The following is a 26,597-nucleotide window of genomic DNA, read 5'->3' on the forward strand; positions in this document are numbered from 1 at the left end:
GAGTCAACCACCGGGTGGGGTCAGGGTACGAGAGGGAGTGGGGGGGGGGGGGTAAGGGTATGGGAGGGACCGGGGGTGGGGAGACAGACGGAACGGGAGGGAGTCAGGGTACGGGAGAGACGAGGGGGCAGTCAGGGTATGGAAGAGACTGGGGGAACAGGATCACTCTAGAATTCCAATTGAGTATCAAAAGGACGAGAGAAGTCACGGGTGAAACTTAGCAACACAACCAAAACAAAACCAGCTCAAATAAAAATAATCCTGCAGCATCAAGTACTTTTATTGAATACATTCATTTGATGGCAAGCACCGACAATTCAAAAATTGACTGTCACCATTTACATTGTCACAAAGTTAAAAAACAAACAGTATTTCATATCCGATGCGTCCTGATGGAGCAAGGATTTCGACGCAGTATCTGCTGCCGTCTCACGGCCCTGGGTTTTCCTGTGCTGGCCGTGACCAACAAGCACTCCCCCAGAACCCAAACTGCGACACTGGAGGCGAAGGAAACACAGCAGCGATAAACAGCACACGCCTAGCTCGCCCTCAGAGTGACGGTGCTCCAACCCTCCAGCTTCTACGTTCCTGAACACAGCACTACAGCGTATGCTGGAAGCACAAGTCAAATATTCTCAGACCTTCTCGGGACAAAAGGATGTTCCATTCATCTCGTACAAGAATTCACAAGGGTACCAGAACCCAGAGGGTATAACTATCTGGAAACATTGAACAGCCTGGGGCTTGTTTCTCGAGGAAAGGGAAGGCTGTGGGTTGACCTAATAGAGATGTTTAAAATTGTGAACGGGTTGGATAGGGTAGCCATCGAGATATTTCCCCCTGTGGGGGAGACGACAACTCAGGAACCATCAATATAAGATAGTCACTAATAAATCCAACGGGGAATTCAGGAGAAACCTCTTTACCCAGAGAGCGGTGAGAATGTGGAACTCGCTGCCACAGGGAGGGGTTGAGGCGAATAGTATCGATGCATTTAAGGGGAAGCTGGATAAACACATGAGGGAGAAAGGAATAGAAGGATATGGGGATAGGGTGAGATGGAGAGGGGTGGGAGAGGGGCTGGTGTGGAGCATAAACCCCGACACGGAGCGCTGGGCCCAATGCACATTTGCGGTGCGGTAGATTCTGTGTAAGAATTGTTCTGTGGGTGCTCACTGAATTCTGAAGGGCGGTTTGCAGAATGTGGTCAGAAAGTCCTGATGGGGAACAGGGAGCATTGGACAGGAGAGCAGAGTGACGATCAAGGGCTGACTGGGCAGGACATCGAAGATTCAGAATACAGGAGCGGGGTAAATCGGGGAAGTAATGATCGAGGCCAAGCTATGTATGGGGGCGGGGGGAGAGAGACTGAGGGAGAGGAGTTGTTTCAGGATTGAGGACCTGGGAAGAGAACATACGTACTCTTTTAATCATTGTCAGGGAGGAAATCAGCAAACCTCCTCGTCCCTTTCTTTACTCTTTCCTCTTCCATCCTTCGCACTGTCGGCAGGGTAATGAATTGGATGCGAGTGTAAGGGCAGCACCAAGTGTGGAGTTGCTAATCAGGCACCTTACACACAGGAGTAGGAGAGAGAGAGCGAGAGAGTGGAGTAGTAAGACAGTGAGGGGAGCGAAAGAGAGAGAATCTTTGTACATGAGACACAAAGTTAACAAACCTGGGGGTACTTGTGCATGAAACACAAAAAGTTAGAATGCAGGTACAGCAAGTGATCAGGAAGGCAAATGGAACCTTGGCCTTTATTGCAAAGGGGATGGAGTATAAAAACAGCAAAGTCTTGCTACAGCTATATAAGATATTGGTGAGGCCACACCTGGAATACTGCGTGCAATTTTGGTTTCCATATTTACGAAAGGATATAGTTGCTTTGAAGCAGTTCAGAGAAGGTTCACTCGGTTGATTCCGGGGATGAGGGGGTTGACTTATGAGGAAAGGTCGAGTAGGCTGAGCCTCTACTCATTGGAATTCAGAAGAATCTTATCGAAACGTATAAGATTATGAGGAGGCTTGACAAGGTGGATGCAGAGAGGATGTTTCCACTGATGGGGGAGACTAGAACTAGGGGGCATGATCTTAGAATAAGGGGCCACCCATTTAAAATAGAGATGGGGAGAAATGTCTTCTCTGAGGGTTGTAAATCTGTGGAATTTGCTGCCTCAGAGAGCTGTGGAAGCTGGGACATTGGATAAATTTAAGACAGAAATGGACAGTTTCTTAAACGATAAGGGGATAAGGGGTTTATGGGGAATGGGCGGGGAAGTGGAACTGAATCCATGATCAGATCAGCCAGGATCTTATTGAATGGCGGAGCAGACTCGAGGGGCCGTATGGCCTACTCCTGCTCCTATTTCTTATGTTATGTACAGCAAACAATTAGGAAGGCAAATGGCCTTTTATTGCAAGGGGGTTGAACGACAAGAGTAAGGAAGACTTGCTGCAATTGCCCAGGGCTTTGGTGAGACCACACTTGGTGTACTGGGCACAGTTTCGGTCTCCATACCCAAGGAAGGATATACTTGCTTTAGAGGGAGTACAACGAAGGCTCACTAGATTAATTCCTGGGATGAGAGGATTGTCCTATGAAGAGAGATGGAGTAAAATGGGCCTATACTCTGGAGTTTAGAAGAATTAGAGGTGATTGAAACATATAAGATTGAGGAGGATTAACAGGGTAGATGCTGAGAGGCTGTTTCACCGGCTCGAGAGTGGAGAACCAGGGGTCACAGTCTCAGGATAAGGGGTCGGCCATTTTGGTCTGAGATGAGGAGAAAGTTCTTCACCGTGAAGCTTTGGAATTCTCTGCCCCAGAGGGCTGTGGATGCTCAGCCATTGAGTATATCCGAGATTGACGGATACATTTTTGGATCAAGTGATTATGGGAATCGGGCGGGAAAGTGGAGCTGGGGTCCAAGATTAGCCATGATCTCAATGAATGGCAGAGCAGGCTCGAGCCTACTCGTGCTCCTATTTCTTATGTTATGGGTGAGAGGGTGAGGGAGAGTAGGAGCTCACTGCTCCCAGCTGTTCTGGCAAAATGAGATTGTAATGTCTGCATCTGATATTTGAATGCAAGAGGACTCTCCAAGGCCAGACTGAAGCAAGGCTATGGTGGTCTCTCCAAGGCCAGACTGAAGCAAGGCTATGGTGGTCTCTCCAAGGCCAGGCCAATGGGCTGGAGCATGACTGTGCTCTTCTTTGACTTGGGTAAATAGAGCATGTTAAAGAAAGGAAAGTGATTGCACGATGTGGGCTGTCCTGTCCAGTCAGATCACTTGGGCTAGTCTGCACAGTCCAAAGGGTTTGGAGAGAAATATCCACCCTCCCTAATTAGCTGGGGTTTAATTTGGTTTTCCCCTTCTCCCCGGAGATTCCATGATGGGTGGGGAGAGTCGAGGCGTGGGGCATTAGGACCGGATGAACCAGTGGGTAATATCTTCGTAAGTCCTGACTGTCCCAGCAGCGAAAACTTCTATTCCTTTTCTATTTATTGAAAAAAAAAATTTCCCACGCCAACTGGATTGGTGATTGCGTTCTTGACCCAAAAGGCTGTGTGTGCCTGCGTGTGTGCAATGTCTTGCTGCGGCGAACTGCTTACAAACCACAGCGGCAAAAGACCTTTTTGAAAAGTAGTTTCCGCTCAGCGGATGACCATAGCTGGTCAGCTGGGAGTTACCGGATTTTCAGCGGACAACAAAATAAAGACAAAACCCTGAATGCTAACTGGGAAGTAGCCTGCTCCCCTGCACATGCTCCGTGGTTGAATGGAGCAACAATGGTAACTGAGTTTTGCACTTCATTATGTTTTGCTTGTACATAAAGGATACATTATAAAGGATACATTGAATTACCATTCCCCCAAATTGATGACCTTGGCTTTTACTGTACACAGTGTGAACTGCAACCAAGAGAAAAAAGACATCAACCAGCCTCAGGGCCTGGCTCTACGCGTGACATCAGGGTGAAACACTAAGTCAACGAGACAGCAGGAGACCCACCATACAGAGCCGCCAATCCTCACTTTCCTCGGCCTCTCTTGCTTTCTGACGAATCTTGCTTTGGCCGTGCGGAGCGGGCAAATTGCTGTAAAGACGCTAAGGACCAACGCTGCAAATAATCGACGAGGCATAAACAACTTGCATTCATATAGCGCCTTTAACACAGTAAAACGGCCCACGACGCTTCACGGGTGCGTAAATCAGAAAGATTTGACCGAGTCACACAAGGAGAAACAGACTGAACCTCCCTTATCCGGCAGCCTCGGGACCTGGCCTGTGCCGGATGAAGTATTTTGCAGGATGAGGGGAGGTCATCGTCGGTGGGGTTGCCCAAAGGGGGGGGTTAAGGAAGTCGCCTGAGGCCCGGGGAGATGGAGGGTGGGGGAAGCACGGCGACCCAAGCGGGCTCCCAACGACACGGCCCGACTCCTGGAGGGAGCGCTGTGGGGAGGAAAGTCCGGCCTGAGGACTGCGGCTGCAGGAGTTCCAGCAAGGAGACAAGGCCGCAGCCGATCAAGGAGAAAGATTATATTGGCGAGTAGGATTTTGTCCGGCCGCTTTCTGTGCATGTGCCACCCAGCAGCCGGGAATGGTGCCGGACGGGGGGGTGGTGCCGGACGGGAATGGTGCCGGCCGGGGGAGTTCTGGGTAAGAGAGGTTCAGCCTGTTTTGAGAATCCTCCATTCAGTCCGTAAGGGGTCCCCCGAACTCCCGGTCGCCTGTCACTTTAATTCTCTGCTCCACTCCCTCTCTGACCTTTGTCCTTGGTCTGCTACACTCTGCCAACGTAGCTCGAGGAACAGCACCTCATCTTTCGATTAGGCACTTTACAGCCTTCCCGACTCAACATCAAGTTCAACAATTTCAGACTGTAACTGTGGTCCCCATTTTTCCAGATGACAGCTGTTGCTGATTCTGCCTTTCCCATTTACACCTCCTCTGGACTGATCTTTTTTACCTGCCCCATTATCAGCCCCTTTTGTCTGCCCCATCATTCATTTATTGCCATTTAATCGCTCCTGCCTTCCACCCTAGCACAGACCTGCCCTTCAGTGCATTCCTCCCCTCCCCCTTTCCCTGTCCCACCACTTGCTTAAAATCTGGTCATCGAGCTGAAACATTAACTCTGTTCCCCTCTCTCTTTCTCTCTCTCTCGCTCCACAGACGCTGCCTGACCTGCTGAATGTTTCCAGCATTTTCAGTTCTTATTTCTGATTGCCACCATCTACAGAATTTTGCTTTTGCAGAAAAGAAAAAGTGCTTTTCTTGTCAGTACGATAACACCACCAGGTCCACAGCTGTAAAATATTATCTGTGAGGAATTAAAAACATCGAGATGAATTTTAAAAAAACACAGGGAAATCAAACCATCACAAACTGGACTGATAGGCTTCCCATAACATGTTATACATGGCCTTCTTCGACCTTACAAAGGCCTTTGACACTGTCAACCGCGAGGGTCTATGGAGCGTCCTCCTCCGTTTCGGATGCCCCCAAAAGTTTGGCACTATCCTCAGCCTGCTCCTCGATGACATGCAGGCCGTGATCCTTACCAACGGGTCCATTACAGTCCCAATCCACGTCCAGACCGGGGTCAAACAGGGCTGCGTCATCGCTCCAACCCTCTCCTCAATCTTTCTCATCACCATGCTCCAGCTCACAGTCAACAAGCTCCCCGCTGGAGTGGAACTAAACTACAGAACCAGTGGGAACCTGTTCAACCTTCGCCGTCTCCAGGCCAGGTCCAAGACCACCCCAACCTCTGTCGTCGAGCTACAGTACGCGGACGACGCCTGCGTCTGGCCTCATACAGAGGCTGCACTTCAACACACAGTCGATGTATTTACTGAGGCCTATGAAAGCATGGGCCTCACGCTAAACAGCCATAAGACAAAGGTCCTCCACCAGCCTGTCCTCACCGCACAGCACTGCCCTTCAGTCATCAAGATCCACGGCGCGGCCCTGGACAATGTGGACCACTTCCCATATCTCGGGAGCCTCCTATCAACAAGAGCAGGCATCGACGACGAGATCCAACACCGCCTCCAGTGCGCCAGTGCAGCCTTCGGCCGCCTGAGGAAAAGTGTTCGAAGACCAGGCCCTCAAAACTGCCACCAAGCTCATGGTCTACAGGGCTGTAGTGATAGGGCTCCCTCCTGTATGGCTCAGAGACATGGACCATGTACAGTAGACACCTCAAGTTGCTGGAGAAACATCACCAACGATGTCTCCGCAAGATCCTACAAATCCCCTGGGAGGACAGATGCACCAACATCAGCGTCCTCGCCCAGGCCAACATCCCCAGTATTGAAGCACTGCCCACACTTGATCAGTTCCGCTGTGCAGGCCACATTGTCCGCATGCCAGACATGAGACCCCCAAAGCAAGCGCTCTACTCGGAACTCCTTCATGGCAAATGAGCCAAAGGTGGACAGCGGAAACGCTACAAGGATACCCTCAAAGCCTCCCTGATAAAATGCAACATCCCCACTGACACCTGGGAGTCCCTGGCCAAAGACCGCCCTAAGTGGAGGAAGTGCATCCGGGAGGGCGCTGAGCACCTCAAGTCTCATCGCTGAGAGCATGCAGAAATCAAGCGCAGACAGTGGAAGGAGCGTGCGGCAAACCTGTCCCACCCACCCTTTCCTTCAACCACTGTCTGTCCCACCTGTGACACAGTCTGTGGCTCTCGTACTGGACTGTTCAGCCACCCAAGAACTCAATTCAAGTGGATAATGATGATATATGGAGAGACTGGAGAAGCTGTGGTTGTTCTCCTGAGAGTGGAGAAAGATAAAGGGAGGTTTAATAGGTGTCTAAAACCATTAAGGGTTTTGATCGACTAAATAAGGAGACACTGTTTCCAGTCGCAGGAGGGTCGGGAACCAGAGGTCACAGATTGAAGGTGATTGGCAAAAGGACCAAAGGGGGGGGATGAGAAGAGTTTATTTACACAGCGAGTTGTTGTGATCGGGAACGCGCTGCCTGAAAGGGCGGTGGGAGCAGATTCAATAGTACCTTTCAAACGGGAACTGATTAAATACTTGAAGGGAAACATTTGCCGGGCTGTGGGGAAAGAGCGGGGAGTGGGACTGATTGGATCGCTGTCACAGAGCCGACACAGGCACGATGGGCCAAATGGCCTCCTGCGCGGTCTAATTCTGTGATCTGCAATTTTCTCCCTTTCAATCAATTCCCTTTTGAAAGTTACCACTGAATCGGCTTCCGATGCCCTTTCAGGCAACCTGTTCCAGATCATCATAACTCGGAGCTTAAAAAAAATTCTCATGTCGCCTCTGGCTCTTTTGTCAATTATCTTGAATCTGTAACATCTGGTTCCACCAATGGGAACAGTTTCTCTCTATCTACTCTGTCCAGACCCCTCATGATTTTGAGCAGCTCGATCAAATCTCCTCTCAATCATCTCTGCTCCAAGGTGAACAACCCCAGATTCTCCAGTCTATCCCCGTAAATGAAACATAGAAAATAGGTGCAAGTAGGCCATTCGGCCCTTCAAGCCTGCACCACCATTCAATAAGATCATGGCTGATCATTCCCCCAGTACCCCTTTCCCACTTTCTCTCCATACCCCTTGATCCCTTTAGCCGTAAGGGCCATATCTAACTCCCTTTTGAATATATCCAGTGAACTGGCATCAACAACTCTCTGCGGCAGGGAATTCCACAGGTTAACAACTCTCTGAGTGAAGAAGTTTCTCCTCATCTCGGTCCTAAATGGCTTACCCCTTATCCTTAGACTGTGTCCCCTGGTTCTGGACTTCCCCAACATCGGGAACATTCTTCCTGCATCTAACCTGTCCAGTCACGTCAGAATTTCATACGTTTCTAGGAGATCCCCTCTCTTTCTTCTAAACTCCAGTGAATACAGGTCCAGTCAATCCAGTCTCTCCTCATAGGTCAGTCCAGCCATCCTGGGAATCAGTCTGGTGAACCTTCGCTGCATTCCCCTCAACAAGTCCCTCATCCCTGGAACCATTCTTGTAAATAAATCTCCTCTGCACCCCTCTCTCCAATATAATTGGGATGTTCAGAGTGTTACTTTAACTCCACTCAGACATGAAAACGATTCTAATCTCCTCCAGAAATTGCTGATGTGAACATCCATTGCCCAGCGGCCATTATAAGCCCCCGCTGATCAATGAAAGGATACGACCACCATTGGCTTCTCGTTGAGGACGAACCCATTTACTTCCTTCAGGGCCTTGGCTGCTGCTTTCTCGTTGGGGAGTCCAACGAAAGCTTGTCCCTTCATCCGGCCCTCTTTCATCAATCGGATGTCGAACCTGTCATGGCAAAAGAACAGCTTTTTAAAATCACCCGTCATTCAAATACAAAATCAAAACCAACACCTCCATTCAGTCTGTAACTTCGACCCTGAGCTTCCGGTCGCCTGTCACTTTAATTCCTCGCTCCGACCTCTCCGTCCTCGGCCTCCTACACTGTTCCAACGAAGCTCGACGCAAGCTCGAGGAACAGCACCTCATCTTTTGTTTAGGCAGTTTGCAGCCTCCCGGACTCAACATCGAGTTCAACAACTTCAGACTGTAACCTCTGGCCATATTGTTTTACTTTTTTTTCTATTTTTTTCTTATTTCCCACAGTAGCTGGTGATGATTCTGCCATTTACACCCTCTCTAGACTCATCGTTTGTTTCTTAACATGTCCCATTACCATCTCGTTTCACCTCGCACCATCATCCCTTTTGTCTCTGAATCTCTCCTGCCTTCCACCCCATCACAGATCTTCCCCTTTTGTTCTATCCCTGCCTGGTCCCCTGCCCCTGCACTTGCTTAAAAACTGGTTACATTTCTAACTTTTTCCAGTTCTGACAAAGGGTCATCGACCTGAAACGTTAACTCGGTTTCTCTCTCCAAAGATGCTGCCTGACCTGTTGAGTATAGCCAGTATTTTCTGGTTAATATTAAAAAAAAAGAGAAATTGATTTCCTATTCAGACAGTCACTCATTGTTCTTTTCCAAGTTGGTGAACTAAATGTGTTCGCTGACCTATACTGGCTCCCGGTCCGGCAAAGCCTCTATTTTAACATTTTCATCCACATGTTCAAATCCATGTGTGCCCCCCCAAGCCCCCTCGCCACTCCCTATCTCTGCAAATTCCTCCAGTCCTACAATACTCCGGGATCTCTGCATTCCTCGAATTCTGGCTCTTGTCCATCCCTCAGTCCATTCACCCCATCATCGGCAGCCATGCCTTCAGCTGCCTGGGCCCTAAACTCTTAAATTCCTTCCCTAAACCTCTCCGCATCTGTCTACTCCTTCAAGATTCTCCCTAAAACCTACCTGTATAGGAGTTGAGTACAGGAGCAGGGAGGTCTTACTGCAGTTGTACAAGGCCTTGGTGAGACCACACCTTGAATATTGTGTACAGTTTTGGTCTCCGAATCTGAGGAAGGACATTCTTTCTATTGAGGGAGTGCAGCGAAGGTTCACCAGACTGATTCTTGGGATGGCAGGACTGACATATGAAGAAAGACTGGATCGACTAGGCTTATATTCACTGGAATTTAGATGAATGAGAGAAGATCTCATAGAAACACATAAAATTCTGACGGGATTGGACAGGTTAGATGCAGGAAGAATGTTCCCAATGTTGGGGAAGTCCAGAACCAGGGGTCACAGTCCAAGGATAAGGGGTAAGCCATTTAGGATCAAGATGAGGAGAAACTTCTTCACTCAGAGTTGTGAACCTGTGGAATTCTCTACCGCAGAGAGTTGTTGAGGCCAGTTCGTTAGATATATTCAAAAGGGAGTTAGATGTGGCCCTTACGGCTAAAGGGATCAAGGGGTATGGAGAGAAATGGGGTACTGAAGTTGCATGTTCAGCCATGATCATATTGAATGGTGGTGCAGGCTCGAAGGGCCGAATGGCCTACTCCTGCACCTATTTTCTATGTTTCTACCAGCTTTTGGTCACCTGTCCCAATATCTCTATGTGGCTCGGTATCACTAGTTTTTTTTTTCTGATTGCGCTCCGATGAAGCACCTTGGAAAATTTTTTTTTTACTTTAAAAAGGTGCTATTTAAACGCAAGTTGTTGTTGTAAACAGGAAATAAATTCAATGTGACAGGGAGAGGTCCCATAAAATTAGTTCGATTGCCAATCAATAAAAAAAAACTTGCATTTATATAGCGCTTTTCATGACCACAGGACGTCCCAAAGCACGTTACAGCCAATGAAGTACTTTTGAAGTGTAGTCACTGTTGTAATGTAGGAAAGTCGGCAGCCAATCTGCACACAGCAAGCTCCCAAACAGCAGTGATAATGACCAGATAATCTATTTCAGTGATGTTGGTCGAGGGATAAATATTGGCCAGGACACCATGGAGAACTCCCCTGTTCTTCTCAAAATAGTGCCGTGGAATCTTTTACATCCACCTGAGGGGGTAGTTGGGGCATGGGTTTAACGCCACATCCCAAAGACAGCATTCCCTCAGTACTGCCCCTCCGACAGTGCAGCCCTCCCTCAGTACTGTCCCTCCAACAGTGCAGCACTCCCTCAGTACTGCCCCTCCAACAGTGCAGTACTCCCTCAGTACTGTCCCTCCAACAGTGCAGCACTCCCTCAGTACTGCCCCTCCAACAGTGCAGCACTCCCTCAGTACTGCCCCTCCAACAGTGCAGCCCTCCCTCAGTACTATCCCTCCAACAGTGCAGCACTCCCTCAGTACTGCCCCTCCGACAGTGCAGCCCTCCCTCGATATAACAGGACGAAGGTCTCTTACATGTTCCTTTCAGCCTGTGATGAGAAATCGACGTATCTGCCGAAGATGAACTTCAAGTCCTGGAACGAGATCAAAGTGTGAAAATACCAACACGAAAACTTCGCAACTCTGACTGGAGTTACATTTTTAATAAAAAGTAGCTAGCCACGGGCGGCGCTGCCAGGGAGATTACCTTCTCTTCAGCTTGCCTGGATAGATTCTTTACGTACAGCCGACAGGTTGGCTCGCCTGGATTGTAATTCTTGAACATCGACACGCAATCCATTTCTGTTAGAAATAAAACCCATTCAACTGCATATCGATAGAAACACAGGGACAGGAGGAGGCCATTGAGCCCCTCCAGCCTGTTCCACCATTCAATTAGTTCATGGCTGATTTATCCTAATTCCATCTACTTGGTTCCATATCCCTGGATACCTTACCCAATAAAGATCAACCAATCTCAGTTTTTAAACCTCCAATTGACCCCCAGCCTCAACACTTCAAAAGTACTTCATTGGCTATAAAGGGCATTGGGACGTCCTGAAGTCATGAAAGGCGCTATAGAAATGTAAGTTCCTGGCTCCGTAACCTTTACTACCCTTACCTAACAAAAGTCAATCATTATCAGTTTTGAAATTTTCAACTGACCCTCCAGCCTCTTGGGGGAAGCCAGTATTGCTGTGTGAAACAGTGCATCCTGGCGTCATCCCTCAACGGACCAGCTCTAGTATTAAAGAACGACTTGGATTTCTATAGCGCCTTTCACGACCACTGTAACGGTGTGTAACGATGTGTAACGGCAACCACACGTTAAAAAAATCCACACATAGGCATCATCCACCCTTCAGGATGTAGTTCAGGATCTGGAATATTAGGTGCTTCATTGAAACACCTGTGAACTCATCCCTTTTTGGTGTGGAAGCAAGTCATCCTCGTTTTGAGGGACTGCCTATGATGATATGAGCGCTCCCTCAGCACTGCCCCTCCGACAGTGCGGCGCTCCCTCAGCACTGCCCCTCCGACAGTCCGGCGCTCCCTCAGCACTGCCCCTCCGACAGTGCGGCGCTCCCTCAGTACTGCCCCTCCGACAGTGCGGCGCTCCCTCAGCACTGTCCCTCCGACAGTGCGGCGCTCCCTCAGCACTGCCCCTCCGACAGTGCGGCGCTCCCTCAGCGCTGCCCCTCCGACAGTGCGGCGCTCCCTCAGCACTGCCCCTCCGACAGTGCGGCGCTCCCTCAGCACTGGAGTGTCAGCCTAGATTTTTGTGCTCAAGCCCACGGAGTGGAACTTGAACCCACAACCTTCTCACTCAAGAGACGAGAGTGCTGCTCAGTGGGCCACAGCTGATACTGTGTCCCATCAAGTACCCTTGCTCTGGGCTCCCCACCAGAGGAAATAGGATATTAGCCCAAAAGTTTTGCGCTCATGACTGCCTAGTGAACTAAAAGAATATAGTTCAATTCCAGCCAATATTTAAATATCTGTATTTTTTTAAAAATCATTGAATACTTTTGCTGATCAGTATTTTGGAATGCTGCAATCGTTACAAAATGCAAAAATGCTACAATCTAGAATTGGCTTTCAAAACGTGAATGTAAGCAAGCGGAACACGCAGGTTCCCTGGCACTCTAACCTCGCACACAACTCCAGTCAACAGCAGCCCGTATAGCACACACCTTCACCCATCTCACCTGATCACCTCAGCACCCACAGCTCATTACCCTGAAACTGTGGCACAATGCTACCCTGGCACCTCATACCCCCTCACAGCGGGACCCTCTCCCTCCGCCCCCTCACAGCGGGACCCTCTCCCTCCGCCCCCTCACACACACTCCCCCCATCGCACATACCGTCTCTCGCGATTCTGCCCTTCGCCAGCTGTTTCTTGGAGATGAACTCGGAAGGAATCTCTTCCTCTCCCTCCTCCTTGCTTTCACTTTTCGAACAGACAGGAGCGGGCCGGATCTTTCCAAACCCAGAGTTTTGAGGCTCGGAATTCTCCTGTGGCTCTGAAAACAAGCTCGTAGTTAAGACTGTGCTCAATAATCGTACACTCATCTCTGACAATGGCCTCACAACGACACCACCAGTTTTGTTTACAGTAATTCTCATCTAGAATGTGACTCGATTCTTAACCAACTGCATAACAGCCTGCATTTATACAGCACATTTAACAGTGAAAAGTCCCAAGGCGCTTCACAGGAGCGCTATCAAACAACATTTGACACCGAGCCGCATAAGGAGACATTAGGACAGGTGACCAAAAGCTCGGTCAAACAGGTAGGTTTTAAGAAGTGTCTTAAAGGAGCAGAGAGGGGTAGAGAGGAGGAGAGGTTTAGGGAGGGAGTTCCAGAGCTTGGGGTCCAGGCAGCTGAAGGCACGGCCGCCGATGGTGGGGTGATTAAAAGGGATGCCCAAGAGGGCAGCACTGGAGGAGCGCAGAGATCTCGGAGGGTTGTGAGGCTACAGAGATGGGAGTGGGCGAGGCCATGGAGGGATGGGTGTACAAGGATGAGAATTTTAAAATGGAAATTGTTGCCGGACCGGGACCCAATGTATCATTCATGTAATAATTCACACGGGTGAGGGAGAGGAGCTGGGGGGGGGAGTGGGGGAAGAGAGAGAGACGAGTGGGAGAACTGGACCGGGGGGGGGGGGGGAAGGAGAGAGCTGAGTGGGAGACACGAGCCGGGCCGGGGGGGAGGGAGACGGAGATTGGGGGGGAGGAGGGAAAGAGACAGAGGCGGAGGAGTGACGGGTGATGTTATGGAGGTGAAAGGTGGTGCTGTTGTGCGATGGGAGGGCCTTTCTTTACACACACACACACACGTCAAGGTCCCAATGACATGACGCGACATTAACTATATCTCAACAGTATCTAGCTGGAGATTTGTTCTTCTCGCAACTGGGGAAACGCTTAAAGAGCCTGGCACAAACGGAGCGCCCACCGAGTCGGTGACCTCCTACCTGCCCGACGCTCCCCTCCTCCCTCCAGCAAGCCGCCAACATCGACGGAGATGTGGAATTCTATTTTCTTTTGCCCGTGAGTTTGCGGCTGGTCAAAGACTTCGGATGGTGACACCGCGGGATGGGAGCTGGGAAGGCAGAGGAGGATACCAGTCAACCGCTGATCGCCAGTCCGTCTTTATCAAAGGATCAGGACTCTGTTTACACTCGGGGTGGGGCAGTCCCACCGTTTACAGCAGGCTCGTTGCCGGTAACTCCCTCTACCCGCTGTACACAGCAGGGCACTGCAGCCTAGACCGCCACCGAGTGTTCTCCGATTAGGCTGCTCAGTGCTAGGATTCAGGACCAGGTTAACACACGTGATATGCTGTTGCTCTGTTGTGCCCGGCCTTCCAACAAACAGTAGCATTAATATTCATACATTATTCACAGCTTGGTCATACAGTAAGGCTATTACACACACCAGCCTCTCTCCTTCCCCCCTCCCCACCTACTCACCCCCCCCCCGTCCAGAGTGAAAGACATTTTGCTTCGGAGTTGGGACGGGGGTCAGCTGTTTGACGAACCGTTAAGTCGACCTTTTTCTTTCACTGGTTCACAACACGCTTCGATGTAAACACGAGACTCATCACGGCGGAGTGTGTGCAACGGACTGTGTGTGTGCCGGGTCCCAGCAGGGGTGTGTTGGTGATTGGTGTCCCAGTGTGTGTGGGGACAGTGCTGTGGTGTGTTGGAACATTAACTCAATTGGCCCAATTGTTCAAACAGTACCGCCAACAGATGGCCAACTACACGTTGCCAACTGCAGGTCGGGAGCGAGTTTCTGTTGGGAATACCACCTGACTGGATAAAATGTCCCAGGATTTATAACAGATTCAATACTGCTGTGGGATTACATTTGTTAAAAACAGTGCGGATGTTAAACGTTACATCCCTTACACACGCTCCAAGCAGCAGTTATTTTCTTGTATGCTCACCTTTGGGAAGGAGCTTTTGGAACATTAATCAGGTCCTTTAACCTGGGCCGTTTTCTGACTGAAACCCGTTTTTTCTTCTGCGTCCGTTTTGGTGGAAGTGAAGCTAATCCCATCAATCGTACCATTCTGCAGAGAAAATAAAACGCTTTCAGTCTTCAACAAATTTCCAGGGATGAGGGATTACAGTTATGTGGACAGACTATAGAAGCTGGAGTTGTTCTCCTTGGAGCGGCGAAGGTTAAGAGGAGATAAGAACATAAGAACTAGCAGCCCCTCGAGCCTGCTCCGCCATTTAATACGATCATGGCTGATCCGATCATGGACTCAGCTCCATTTCCCTGCCTGTTCCCCATAACCCCTTATCGGTTAAGAAACTGTCTATTTCTGTCTTAAATTTATTCAATGTCCCAGCTTACTACAGCTCTCTGAGGCAGCAAATTCCACAGATTTACAACCCTGAGAAGAAATTCCTCATCTCAGTTTTAAATTGGGCGGCCCCTTATTCTAAGATCATGCCCTCTAATTCTAGTCTCCCCCATCAGTGGAAACATCCTCTCTGCATTCACCTTGTCAAGCCCCCTCATAATCTTATACGTTTTGATAAGATCACCTCTCATTCTTCTGAATTCCAATGAGTAGAGGCCCAACCTACTCAACCTTTCCTCATAAGTCAACCCTCTCATCCCCGGAATCAACCTAGTGAACCTCCTCTGAACTGCCTCCAAAGCAAGTATATCCTTTCGTAAATATGGAAACCAAAACTGCACGCAGTATTCCAGGTGTGGCCTCACCAATACCCTGTATAGCTGTAGCAAGACTTCCCTGCTTTTATACTCCATCCCCTTTGCAATAAAGGCCAAGATTCCATTGGCCTTCCTGATCACTTGCTGTACCTCAACTTCACTTTCCTGCACTATCCCCATCGCTCTTCATATCCATAAATGTATCAATCTGTCTTCAATATACTCAAAGACTCAGGATCCACAGTCCTCTGGGGTAAGAGAATTCCAAAGATTCACCACCCTTTGAGTGAAGAAGTTTCTCCTCATCTCAGTCCTAAATGGCCGACCCCTTATCCTGAGACTGTGACCCCTGGTTCTAGATTCCCCAGCCGCGGGGAAACATTCTCCCTGCATCTACCCTGTAAGAATTGTGTATGTTTCAATGAGATCACCTCTCATTCTTCTAAACTCTAGAGAATATAGGCCTAGTCTACTCAATCTCTCCTCATAAGACAATCCCCCCATCCCAGGAATCAGTCTGGTGTACCTTTGTTGCACTCCCTCTATGACAAGTATATCCTTCCTTAGGTAAGGAGACCGACACTGTACACAATACTCCAGGTGTGGTCTCACCAGGGCCTGATATAATTGAAGACGTCTTTACTCTTATACTCAAATCCTCTTGTAATAAAGGCCAACATACCATTTACTTTCTTAATTTCTTGCTGTACCTGCATGTTAACTTTCAGTGATTGGTGTACAAGGACACCCAAGATCCCTCTGAACACCAACATTTCCCAATCTCTCTCCATTTAAAAAATACTCTGCTTTTCTATTTTTCCTACCAAAGTGGATAACTTCACATTTCTCCACATTATATTCCATTTGCCATGTCCTTGCCCACTCACTGAGCCTGTCTGTATCCCCTTGAAGCCTCTTTGCATCCTCCTCACAACTTGCATTCCCACCTTGGATATATGACATTTGGTCCCCTCATCCAAACCATTGATATAGATTGTGAATAGCTGAGGCCCCAGCAAAATCATGAAGCACTTTGATCTAGTAAATAAGGAGAAACTGTTTGCAGTGGCAGGAGGGTCGGGAACCAGAGGTCACGATTAAAGGTAATTGGCAAAAGGTCCAGAGGGGGAGGCGAGGAGAGTTTATTTATGCAGCGAGTTGTTGTGATCGGGAACGAGCTGCCTGAAAGGGCGGTGGGAGCAGATTCAATAGTAACTTTCAAACGGTAATTGGATAAATACTGGGAGAAAATAATTAGCAGGGCTATGGGAAAGAGAGGAGGCGGGAGTGGGACTAATTGGATAGCTCTACCAAAGAGCCAGCACAGGCACGATGGGCCGAATGGCCTGCTCCTGTGCCGTATCATTGTATGAAATAATCTCCTACCCCTTTGGATATCAGCCATGGCTCAGTGGGTAGCACACTCCTCTCTGAGTCAGAAGGGCATCGGTTCAAGTCTCACTTCAGAGGCTTGAGCGCAAAATCCATGCGGTACTGAGGGAGTGCTGCACTGTCGCAAGTGCCGTCTTTTGGACGAGACGTTAAACCGAGGCACTGCCCGCTCTCACGGGTGGACGTAAAAGATCCTATGGCACTATTTCAAAGAAGAGCAGGGGAATTCTCCTTCCGACAGTACGACAAGGTGGAGGCAGAGAGAATGTTTCCACTCATAGGGGAAACTAAAATTAGGGGACATAGTCTCAGAATAAGGGGCCGCCAATTTAAAACTGAGATGAGGAGGAATTTCTTCTCGGAGGGCTGCAAATCTGTGGAATTCTCTGCCCCAGAGAGCTGTGGAGGCTGGGTCATTGAATATATTTAAGGCGGAGATAGACAGATTTTTGAGCGATAAGGGAGTAAAAGGTTATGGGGAGTGGGCGGGGAAGTGGAGCAGAGTTCATGATCAGATCAGCCATGATCTTATTGAATGGCGGAGCAGGCTCGAGGGGCCGTATGGCCGACTCCTATTTCTGATGTTCTATTGCAGTGGAGTTTGTGTTCAAGTCCCTGGAGTGTGACTTGGACCGATGACCTTCTGACTCAGAGAGGAGTGTGCTACCCACTGAGCCACAGCTGACACCCAAAAGGATAAAACGGTATTTCATAGAATGATACAGCACAACGCTTATTCCCCAACCATCACCAAAACAGTGTGGGAGCTTGCTGTGCGCAAATTAGCTGCCGTGTTTCTTGCACTGGAACAGTGCTTCAAAAAGTACTTCATTGGTTGTAAAGCGCTTATGGACATCCGGGGGCTGTGAAAGTCACCGACAAAGTCCTTTCTTTCTTTTACCAACTGAGGCAACCGTATGGTGCTGCCAGCACATGTTGAACATTAATCAGAGGGTCCTTGAACTAGTGGAAGGAAAGCGAGATGTTTCCGGGCTGATCGCGGTGAGAAAAACAACAGACTGTAGGCATTCAGAATCAGAATGTTGCAGCACTGAAACAGGGTGCTGAGCCACCAGGTCTGTGCTGCCTCCCCCTCTCCTCCAGGCCGAGCCGCACCATGAGCCACCTACTCTAATCCCACTCCCTGGCTGAGAATCTCTCAGCGCAGAAGGCCATTCGGCCCATCGTGTCTGTGCCGGCTCTGTGAAAGAACGATGCACTTAGTCCCACACCCTCTGCTCTTTCACCGTAGCCCTGCAAATCTTCCCCTTCCAAGTATTTATCCAACTCCCTTTTGAAAGTTATTGGCCCTGAAATTCCGTTCTGGCCTTCCCCGCGAGCATTTGAGAAAAAAAATACGCACCTACCTTAAGCTGCTGCCCACGTTCGACTTTCCGATGCTGAGGCCTCTCCTGACTGCCAGTTGTAGCATGTGCACGTCGACGCGTGCGCAGGCCGACAGCTGGAGTCACATGGCTCTGGGCAGCCAATCAGGTAAAGTATCATAGTAACAGGAGTTCCGCAAGGTCCTAAACTCCTATTACTATGATTGTGATAGAGCTCGAAACACCCAAAACATAGCCCCAAACACCCAAAACACTAATAAAAAAAATAGAAAATAATTACACTACATTCATTTAAATTTCAATTATTAATGTCTCTTAAAAATAATTTCCCGATTTTTAAAAGTTTTTAAAAATAAACTTACCGTTGTGGGGAGGGTTTTTAATGATAAAATGTGTGTTAATAACTTTATTTTGAGATGTTTTTGTGTGTTTTAAAACGCTTACGCCTATAACAGTAGGCTATGCACCTGCTTTTTCAGGCGCGAGATTTTTAAGGACATTTGAAACATAGAAAATAGGTGCAGTAGGCCATTCGGCCCTTCTAGCCTGTACTGCCATTCAATGAGTTCATGGCTGAACATGCAACTTCAGTACCCCATTCCTGCTTTCTCACCATATCCCTTGATCCCCCTAGTAGTAAGGACTTCATCTAACTTCTTTTTGAATATATTTAGTGAATTGGCCTCAACAACTTTCTGTGGTAGAGAATTCCACAGGTTCACCACTCTCTGGGTGAAGAAATTCCTCCTCATCTCGGTCCTAAATGGCTTATCCCTTATCCTTAGACTGTGTCCCCTGGTTCTGGACTTCCCCAACATTGGGAACATTCTTCCTGCATCTAACCTGTCTAACCCCGTCAGAATTTTAAACGTTTCTATGAGGTCCCCTCTCATTCTTCTGAACTCCAGTGAATACAAGCCCAGTTGATCCAGTCTTTCTTGATAGGTCAGTCCCGCCATCCCGGGAATCAGTCTGGTGAACCTTCGCTGCACTCCCTCAATAGCAAGAATGTCCTTCCTCAGGTTAGGAGACCAAAACTGTACACAATACTCCAGGTGTGGCCTCACCAAGGCCCTGTACAACTGTAGCAACACCTCCCTGCCCCTGTGCTCAAATCCCCTCGCTATGAAGGCCAACATGCCATTTGCTTTCTTAACCGCCTGCTGTACCTGCATGCCAACCTTCAATGATTGATGTACCATGACACCCAGGTCTCTTTGCACCTCCCCTTTTCTTAATCTGTCACCATTCAGATAATAGTCTGTCTCTCTGTTTTTACCACCAAAGTGGATAACCTCACATTTATCCACATTATACTTCATCTGCCATGCATTTGCCCACTCACCTAACCTATCCAAGTCACTCTGCAGCCTCATAGCAGCATCCTCGCAGCTCACACTGCCACCCAACTTAGTGTCATCTGCAAATTTGGAGATACTACATTTAATCCCCTCGTCTAAATCATTAATGTACAGTGTAAACAGCTGGGGCCCCAGCACAGAACCTTGCGGTAACCCACTAGTCACTGCCTGCCATTCTGAAAAGTCCCCATTTACTCCTACTCTTTGCTTCCTGTCTGACAACCAGTTCTCAATCCATGTCAGCACACTACCCCCAATCCCATGTGCTTTAACTTTGCACATTAATCTCTTGTGTGGGACCTTGTCGAAAGCCTGCTGAAAGTCCAAATATGCCACATCAACTGGTTCTCCCTTGTCCACTCTACTGGAAATATCCTCAAAAAATTCCAGAAGATTTGTCAAGCATGATTTCCCTTTCACAAATCCATGCTGACTTGGACCTATCATGTCATCTCTTTCTAAATGTACTGCTATGATATCCTTAATAATTGATTCCATCATTTTACCCACTACCGATGTCAGGCTGACCGGTCTATAATTCCCTGTTATCTCTCTCCCTCCTTTTTTAAAAAGTGGGGTTACATTGGCTACCCTCAACTCCATAGGAACTGATCCAGAGTCAATGGAATGTTGGAAAATGACTGTCAATGCATCCGCTATTTCCAAGGCCACCTCCTTAAGTACTCTGGGATGCAGTCCATCAGGCCCTGGGGATTTATCGGCCTTCAATCCCATCAATTTCCCCAACACAATTTCCCGACTAATAAGGATTTCCCTCAGTTCCTCCTCCTTAATAGACCCTCCGACCCCTTTTATATCCGGAAGGTTGTTTGTGTCCTCCTCAGTGAATACCGAACCAAAGTACTTGTTCAATTGGTCTGCCATTTCTTTGTTCCCCGTTATGACTTCCCTGATTCTGACTGCAGGGGACCTACGTTTGTCTTTACTAACCTTTTTCTCTTTACATATCTATAGAAACTTTTGCAATCCGTCTTAATGTTCCCTGCAAGCTTCTTCTCGTACTCCCATTTTCCCTGCCCTCATCAAACCCTTTGTCCTCCTCTGCTGAGTTCTAAATTTCTCCCAGTAAGCGTAAATATCAGAAATTTCCACTTACAGATGTCCTCGTCCCCAATCTGCGGTCACGTGTCAAGCCAGAAAGTTGACTGATCGAAAATGCCGGTTTCCAGCACATGCGCATTGCGCGCCGGAAAACGGCATTTCCGATGTCTTCCCGGGTCCGTAGGAACTCCGGACGGACCCGGGGGTGGGGAGGTGGGTGTGAAGGCGGCGGAATTGTTGGCCCAATATTCAATCCACTTCCACTGTCCTTTCAGGCAACGCGTTCCAGATCACAACAACTCTCAATGGTAATACATTTCTCCTCATCTCCCCTCTGGGTTTTTTTGCCAATTACCCTAAATCTGTTACCGACCCTCCTGCCACTACAAACAGTCTCTCCTTATTTACGCTATCAAAACCCTTCCATGATTTTGAACACCTCTATTAAATCTCCTCCGAACCCTCGCTGCTCGAAGAACAATCCCAGCTTCTCCAGTCTCTCCATGTAATTGGAGATGAAGGGAATCAAAAGATATGGGGACAGTGCAGGAAAGTGGGGTTGAGGTAGAAGATCAGCCATGATCTCATTGAATGGCGGGGCAGGCTCGAGGGGCCGAATGGCCTACTCCTGCTCCTAATTCTTATGTAACTGCAGTCCCTCCTCCCTGGTACCATTCTGGTCAATCCCCTCTGCACCCTCTCCAAGGCCTTCACATCCTTCCTAAAGTGCGGGGCCCAGAATTGGACACAATACTGCAGCTGGGGTCTGAGCAGCGATTTATAAAGGTTTAGAATAACTCCCTTGCTTAGCTTACGCCTCATTGATAAGTATTTATTCTTTGCAAGAAACCATCCAATTCTCTCAAATGAACTTATGGACTCCACATTCTCACTACACTCCGTGTAAAGAATGTTTCTCAAACCATCCCTTTCTTGTGACTCTTCAATTTGTACCCTGTTGTCCCAGCTTGCTAACCACTTGAAGCAGTCCATCACCTTTCACTTCACCGTAGTTCAACTCGCACCAAGTCCCGTTCAGCTACCCCCTGTGCTCACAGATCTATATAAACTCCCGGTGCAGCAACGCCTCCTCTATGGTCTCGCCTCCCCCCCTCCCTATCCCTGTAACCCCCTCCCACCCTACACCCCTCCCTATCCCTGTAACCCCCTCCCACCCTACACCCCTCCCTATCCCTGTAACCCCCTCCCACCCTACACCCCTCCCTATCCCTGTAACCCCCTCCCACCCTACACCCCTCCCTATCCCTGTAACCCCCTCCCATCCTACACCCCTCCCTATCCCTGTAACCTCCTCCCACCCTACACCCCTCCCTATCCCTGTAACCCCCTCCCACCCGACACCCCTCCCTATCCTTGTAACCCCCTCCCTATCCCTGTAACCCCCTCCCACCCTACACCCCTCCCTATCCCTGTAACCCCCTCCCACCCTACACCCCTCCCTATCCCTGTAACCCCCTCCCTATCCCTGTAGCCCCCTCCCTATCCCTGTAACCCCCTCCCTATCCCTGTAACCCCCTCCCACCCTACACCCCTCCCTATCCGTGTAACCCCCTCCCACCCTACACCCCTCCCTATCCCTGTAACCCCCTCCCTATCCCTGTAACCCCCTCCCATCCTACACCCCTCCCTCTCTCTGTAGCCCCCTCCCACCCTACACCCTCCCTATCTCTGTAACCCCCTCCTCCCACCCTACGCCCCTCCCTATCTCTGTAACCCCCTCCTCCCACCCTACGCACCTCCCTATCTCTGTAACCCCCTCTCAACCTACACCCCTCCATATCTCTAACCTCCTCCAGCCCTACAACCCTCCGAGATTTCTACGCTGCTCCAAATTTGGCGTCTTGCGCATCGCTGATTTATCTTGCTCCACCATCGGTGGCCGTGCCTTCAGCTGCCTCGGCCCTAAGCTCTGGAGTTCCCTCCCTAAACCCCTCTGTCCCTCCACCTCTCTCTCCTTTAAGAAGCTCCTTAGAACATACCTTTTTGACCAAGCTTTTGGTCACCTGTCCTAATATCTCCTATGTTACAAAGTCTGTTTGAAATGCTCCTGTGAAGCGCCTTGGGATGGAGAGAAATTATTCCCTCTGGTAGTGGTGGTGGGCGGGGGGGGGGGGGGAGGGGGCGGGAGGGGGGGGGGAGGGGGCGGGAGGGGGGGGGGAGGGGGCGGGAGGGGGGGGGGAGGGGGCGGGAGGGGGGGGGGGGGGAGAGGGCGAGGGGGAGGGGGAAGTCCAGAACAAGGGTCGGAAGCTTAAAATTAGAGCCAGGCCGTTCGGCGGTGATGCTAGGAAGCACTTCTTCACACAAAGGGCCGTGGGAATCTGGAGAACTCTCTCCCCCAAAAAGCTGTTGGGTCAATTGAAAATTTCAAAACTGAGGATGATAGACTTTTGTTCAGTAAGGGGATTAAGGGTTACGGAACCAAGAAATTACATTTCTACAGCGCCTTTCGTGACCTCAAAACATCCCAAAGCCCTTTTTGCAGCCAATGAAGTACTTTTGAAGTGTCGTCACTCCATATTTTGAACTTATCATTAATACAGGCACAAGACTGTAGCACAAGTCTAAATAATATTACACAACTCACATTATTCCCAATAATTCACCAGGCACCAAGCCAGGAGACAGCCCTTGGAACATCCCCCTCACATGCCGTGTTGGCCACAATGATACTGGGACTAAGAGAGTTAGATTATGAGGACAGGCTGCTGAACTACGCTTGTGCTCCCTTGAATATAGAACACCAAGGGTCTCATCGAGGGGTTTGTGATTAAAGGAGTTGATTGGGTAAGTTGAGGGAAACTATTTCCTCTGGTGGGGCGAGTGCAGAACAAGGGGGCGTAATCGGGATCGACGATTTGTTGTCGGGCAGGGGGTGTTGTGGTTTGCGGAGCTGAGGCAGGTGGGTGGAGTTAAGATACAGACCAGCCTGATCTGATTGAATGGTGGGGGGGCTGAATGGCCTATGTTTTTACTATGTTAGAGGCGCTGTATAAATGGATGTTGTTGTTGTTTTACGCACCTCTCTTTATCCTCTTCACTCCCACTTTCGTACTCCGATTCCTCCTCACTGGAAACGGCCATATCCTCCTCTGGCAAAGGCGGTTCCTCCGGGGGTAGCGGGGGCATGGGGGGAGGGGCAGGAACGTATTCCTCGTACTAGCGGGGATAGTCGAGAAAAAAAAAATCAGCAATTACCCACGGAACGGAAGCTAGCTCGAAATATTTGAACAACTTTGTGACCTTAACAACAGCTCCAACGCTTACAGGAACAGGAGGAGGCCATTTAGCCCATCGAGCCGGTCCCACCAATCTCAACGAGATCATGGCTGATCTGTATCCTAACTCCATCTGTCCGCTTTGGTTCTGTAACCCTGAATACCCTTGTCTTGCAAAAATCTATTGATCTCAGATTTAAAATGATTCATTGAGCTGGCATCTACTGCTTTCCACATTACAACAGTGACTACATTTCAAAAGTACTTCATTGGCTGTAAAGCGCTTTGAGATGTCCGGTGGTCGTGAAAGGCGCTATATAAATCAAAGTCTTTCTTTGTTTTGTGGGAAAGTTCTAAACTTGCATTTCTATAGCACCCGTCACCACCCCAAATCGCTTTACAGCGAATAGTCACTGTTGGAGTGTAGGAAACACGGCAGCCTTACCACTCCAGGAATGGGCTGTTCAACAGCATGCACCTGACCAGCCCCCAAAAGTTCAACTCCACCCCAATCACATTACAGCCCACTCCCTCCCTCCCCTCCCCTCCGGCTCCTTAACATCTCCTGCTTCTGAGCAAAGAGTCACCGAGGAGAAACATTAACCCGACCTCGGTCCCCCTCGCTCTCTCTCTCTCTCTCTCGCGCTCCCCCGCGGAAGCTGCTTGACCTGCTGAGCATTTCCTGTTCCTTTAAAAAAAAAATTTCCATTGCAACGAAACAATATCCTCGACCCAAACGTGGGGCCCAGTGTCACAGTCCGACCATAGAAGCTCACAGCACAGCAGGAGGCCATTCGGCCCATCGTGTGCGCGCCGGCTCCGTGAAACAATTATCCGATTAGTCCCACTCCCCGCTCTTTCCCCACAGCCCTGCCCATTTCTCCCCTTGAGGTATTGATCCCATTCCCGGTTTGAAAGTTACTATTGAATCTCCTCCCACCTCCCTTTCAGCCAGCGCGTTCCCGATCACAACAACTCGTTGCGTATTAAACATTGTCCTCATCTCCCTCTGTCCTTTTGCCAATTATTTTAAATCTGTGTCCCTCTGTTTACCAACCCTCCTGCCACTGGAAGCAGCTTCTCCTTATTTATTCCATCAAAACGCTTCGCGATTTTGAACACATCCATTAAATCGCCCCTCCCCTCGGCTCTAAGGAGAACAACCCCAGCTTCACCAGTCTCTCCACATAACTTGAGTCCTTCATCCCTGATACCATTCTCGTAAATCCCCTCCACACCCCCTCATAATCGGGATAACTTTGGATACTGCGCATGTTATTTTTACATATAAAATTTTGCAGATTACCATTGGAGGCCGAGTAGTGATGGGCCCAAAGGGAGCTGGCAAATTCATTTTGTTCATCAGATGCAGAACCTGTAAGCACAATTGCAAGATATTCAGTGCTGCATGAATGTAAGCCACTGACTCTAAAGGAGGGACCTGCATTTCTATAGTGCCTCTCACCACCTCAGGACATCCCAAAGCACTTTACAGCCAATTAAGTACTTTTTGAAGTGCAGTCACTGCTGTAATGTAGGAAATGCAGCAGCCAATTTGCAAACAGCAAGCTCCCACAAATAGCAATTTGATAATGATCATATAATTAGTTTTTTGCTAAAGATGTTTGAGCAATTAATATTGGCCCCAGGTCACCAGGGAGAACTCCCTTACTCCTCTTCGAAATAGTGCCATGGGATCTTTTATGTCCACCTGAGGGGGCAGACTGGGCTTAGTTTGTCTCATCTGAAAGACGGGACAACCGACAGTGCAGCGCTCCCTCAGTACTGCCCCTCCAACAGTGCAGCGCTCCCTCAGTACTGCCCCTCCGACAGTGCAGCGCTCCCTCAGTACTGCCCCTCCGACAGTGCAGCGCTCCCTCAGTACTGTCCCTCCGACAGGGCAGCGCTCCCTCAGTACTGCCCCTCCGACAGTGCAGCGCTCCCTCAGCACTGCCCCTCCGACAGGGCAGCGTTCCCTCAGCACTGCCCCTCCGACAGTGCAGCGCTCCCTCAGTACTGCCCCTCCGACAGTGCAGCGCTCCCTCAGCACTGCCCCTCCGACAGTGCAGCGCTCCCTCAGTACTGCCCCTCCGACAGTGCAGCGCTCCCTCAGTACTGCCCCTCCGACAGTGCAGCACTCCCTCAGCACTGCACTGGAATGTCAGCCTAGATTTTTGTGTTCAAGTTCCTGGAGTGGGACTTGAACCCACAACTTTGTGACTCGGAGACATTGCACTGAACAGTGGCTAACATAGAAAAGCCATTCAGCCCATCAAGCCTGTGCAGGTTCCATTTCCACACTTTCTCTAATCCAATCCCACTTCCCTGCCCTTTCCCCAAACCTGTCAATATTTCTCTCCAAGTGTTAATATAATCTAAAAGCTGCCATTCCGTCCTGCAATAGCCCGCAAAATGTATTAAATATTGGGTGCAGCGGTTGAGGGATGAATTATGACCAGGAACCTAGAATTCAGTGCTTGTTAAATAGCGGCATGGGATCTTTAACTGTCAAAGGGCAAACAGGAGCCTCGGTTTAAGACCACTTCTGAGGGAATATACTTCAGCCGTTTCAATTCACATTAAAAGCAGAGAAGTTATGTTTAACTTATCACATAACTAACTTGGTTAGACCACACTTGGAGCAGTGTGCACAGTTCTGCTCTCCATATTATAAAAGGGACATTGAGGCACTGGAGAAGGTGCAAAATAGATTTACAAGGATGGCACATGAAAAGATGGCTATAACGATCAGGA

General features: G+C 49.2%; 1 protein-coding gene across 5 annotated transcripts in view; it reads right to left on the bottom strand.

The window, feature by feature from the left end:
- Window positions 1–262: 262 nt before the first annotated feature.
- The window catches only part of rnpc3 (RNA-binding region (RNP1, RRM) containing 3), a 39,244-nt gene continuing 12,909 nt past the window's right edge, over window positions 263–26,597 (bottom strand). For 4 of the 5 annotated variants that reach the window (XM_070886482.1, XM_070886486.1, XM_070886485.1 and 1 more), the window contains 9 exons: window positions 25,150–25,218; window positions 23,648–23,784; window positions 14,704–14,829; window positions 13,727–13,854; window positions 12,610–12,768; window positions 10,950–11,044; window positions 10,778–10,836; window positions 8,185–8,317; window positions 263–4,099 (listed from right to left, as the gene is read on the bottom strand). In XM_070886482.1, the coding sequence (XP_070742583.1) occupies window positions 4,034–4,099; window positions 8,185–8,317; window positions 10,778–10,836; window positions 10,950–11,044; window positions 12,610–12,768; window positions 13,727–13,854; window positions 14,704–14,829; window positions 23,648–23,784; window positions 25,150–25,218 (972 nt within the window). In that variant the 3' untranslated portion in view covers window positions 263–4,033. The remainder of the gene's footprint in view (window positions 4,100–8,184; window positions 8,318–10,777; window positions 10,837–10,949; window positions 11,045–12,609; window positions 12,769–13,726; window positions 13,855–14,703; window positions 14,830–23,647; window positions 23,785–25,149; window positions 25,219–26,597) is intronic. The other variant, XM_070886483.1, reaches the window with a different exon arrangement.

Source organism: Pristiophorus japonicus, chromosome 8 (genome assembly GCF_044704955.1).
Source record: "Pristiophorus japonicus isolate sPriJap1 chromosome 8, sPriJap1.hap1, whole genome shotgun sequence".
NCBI classification, from domain to species: Eukaryota; Metazoa; Chordata; class Chondrichthyes; family Pristiophoridae; genus Pristiophorus; species Pristiophorus japonicus.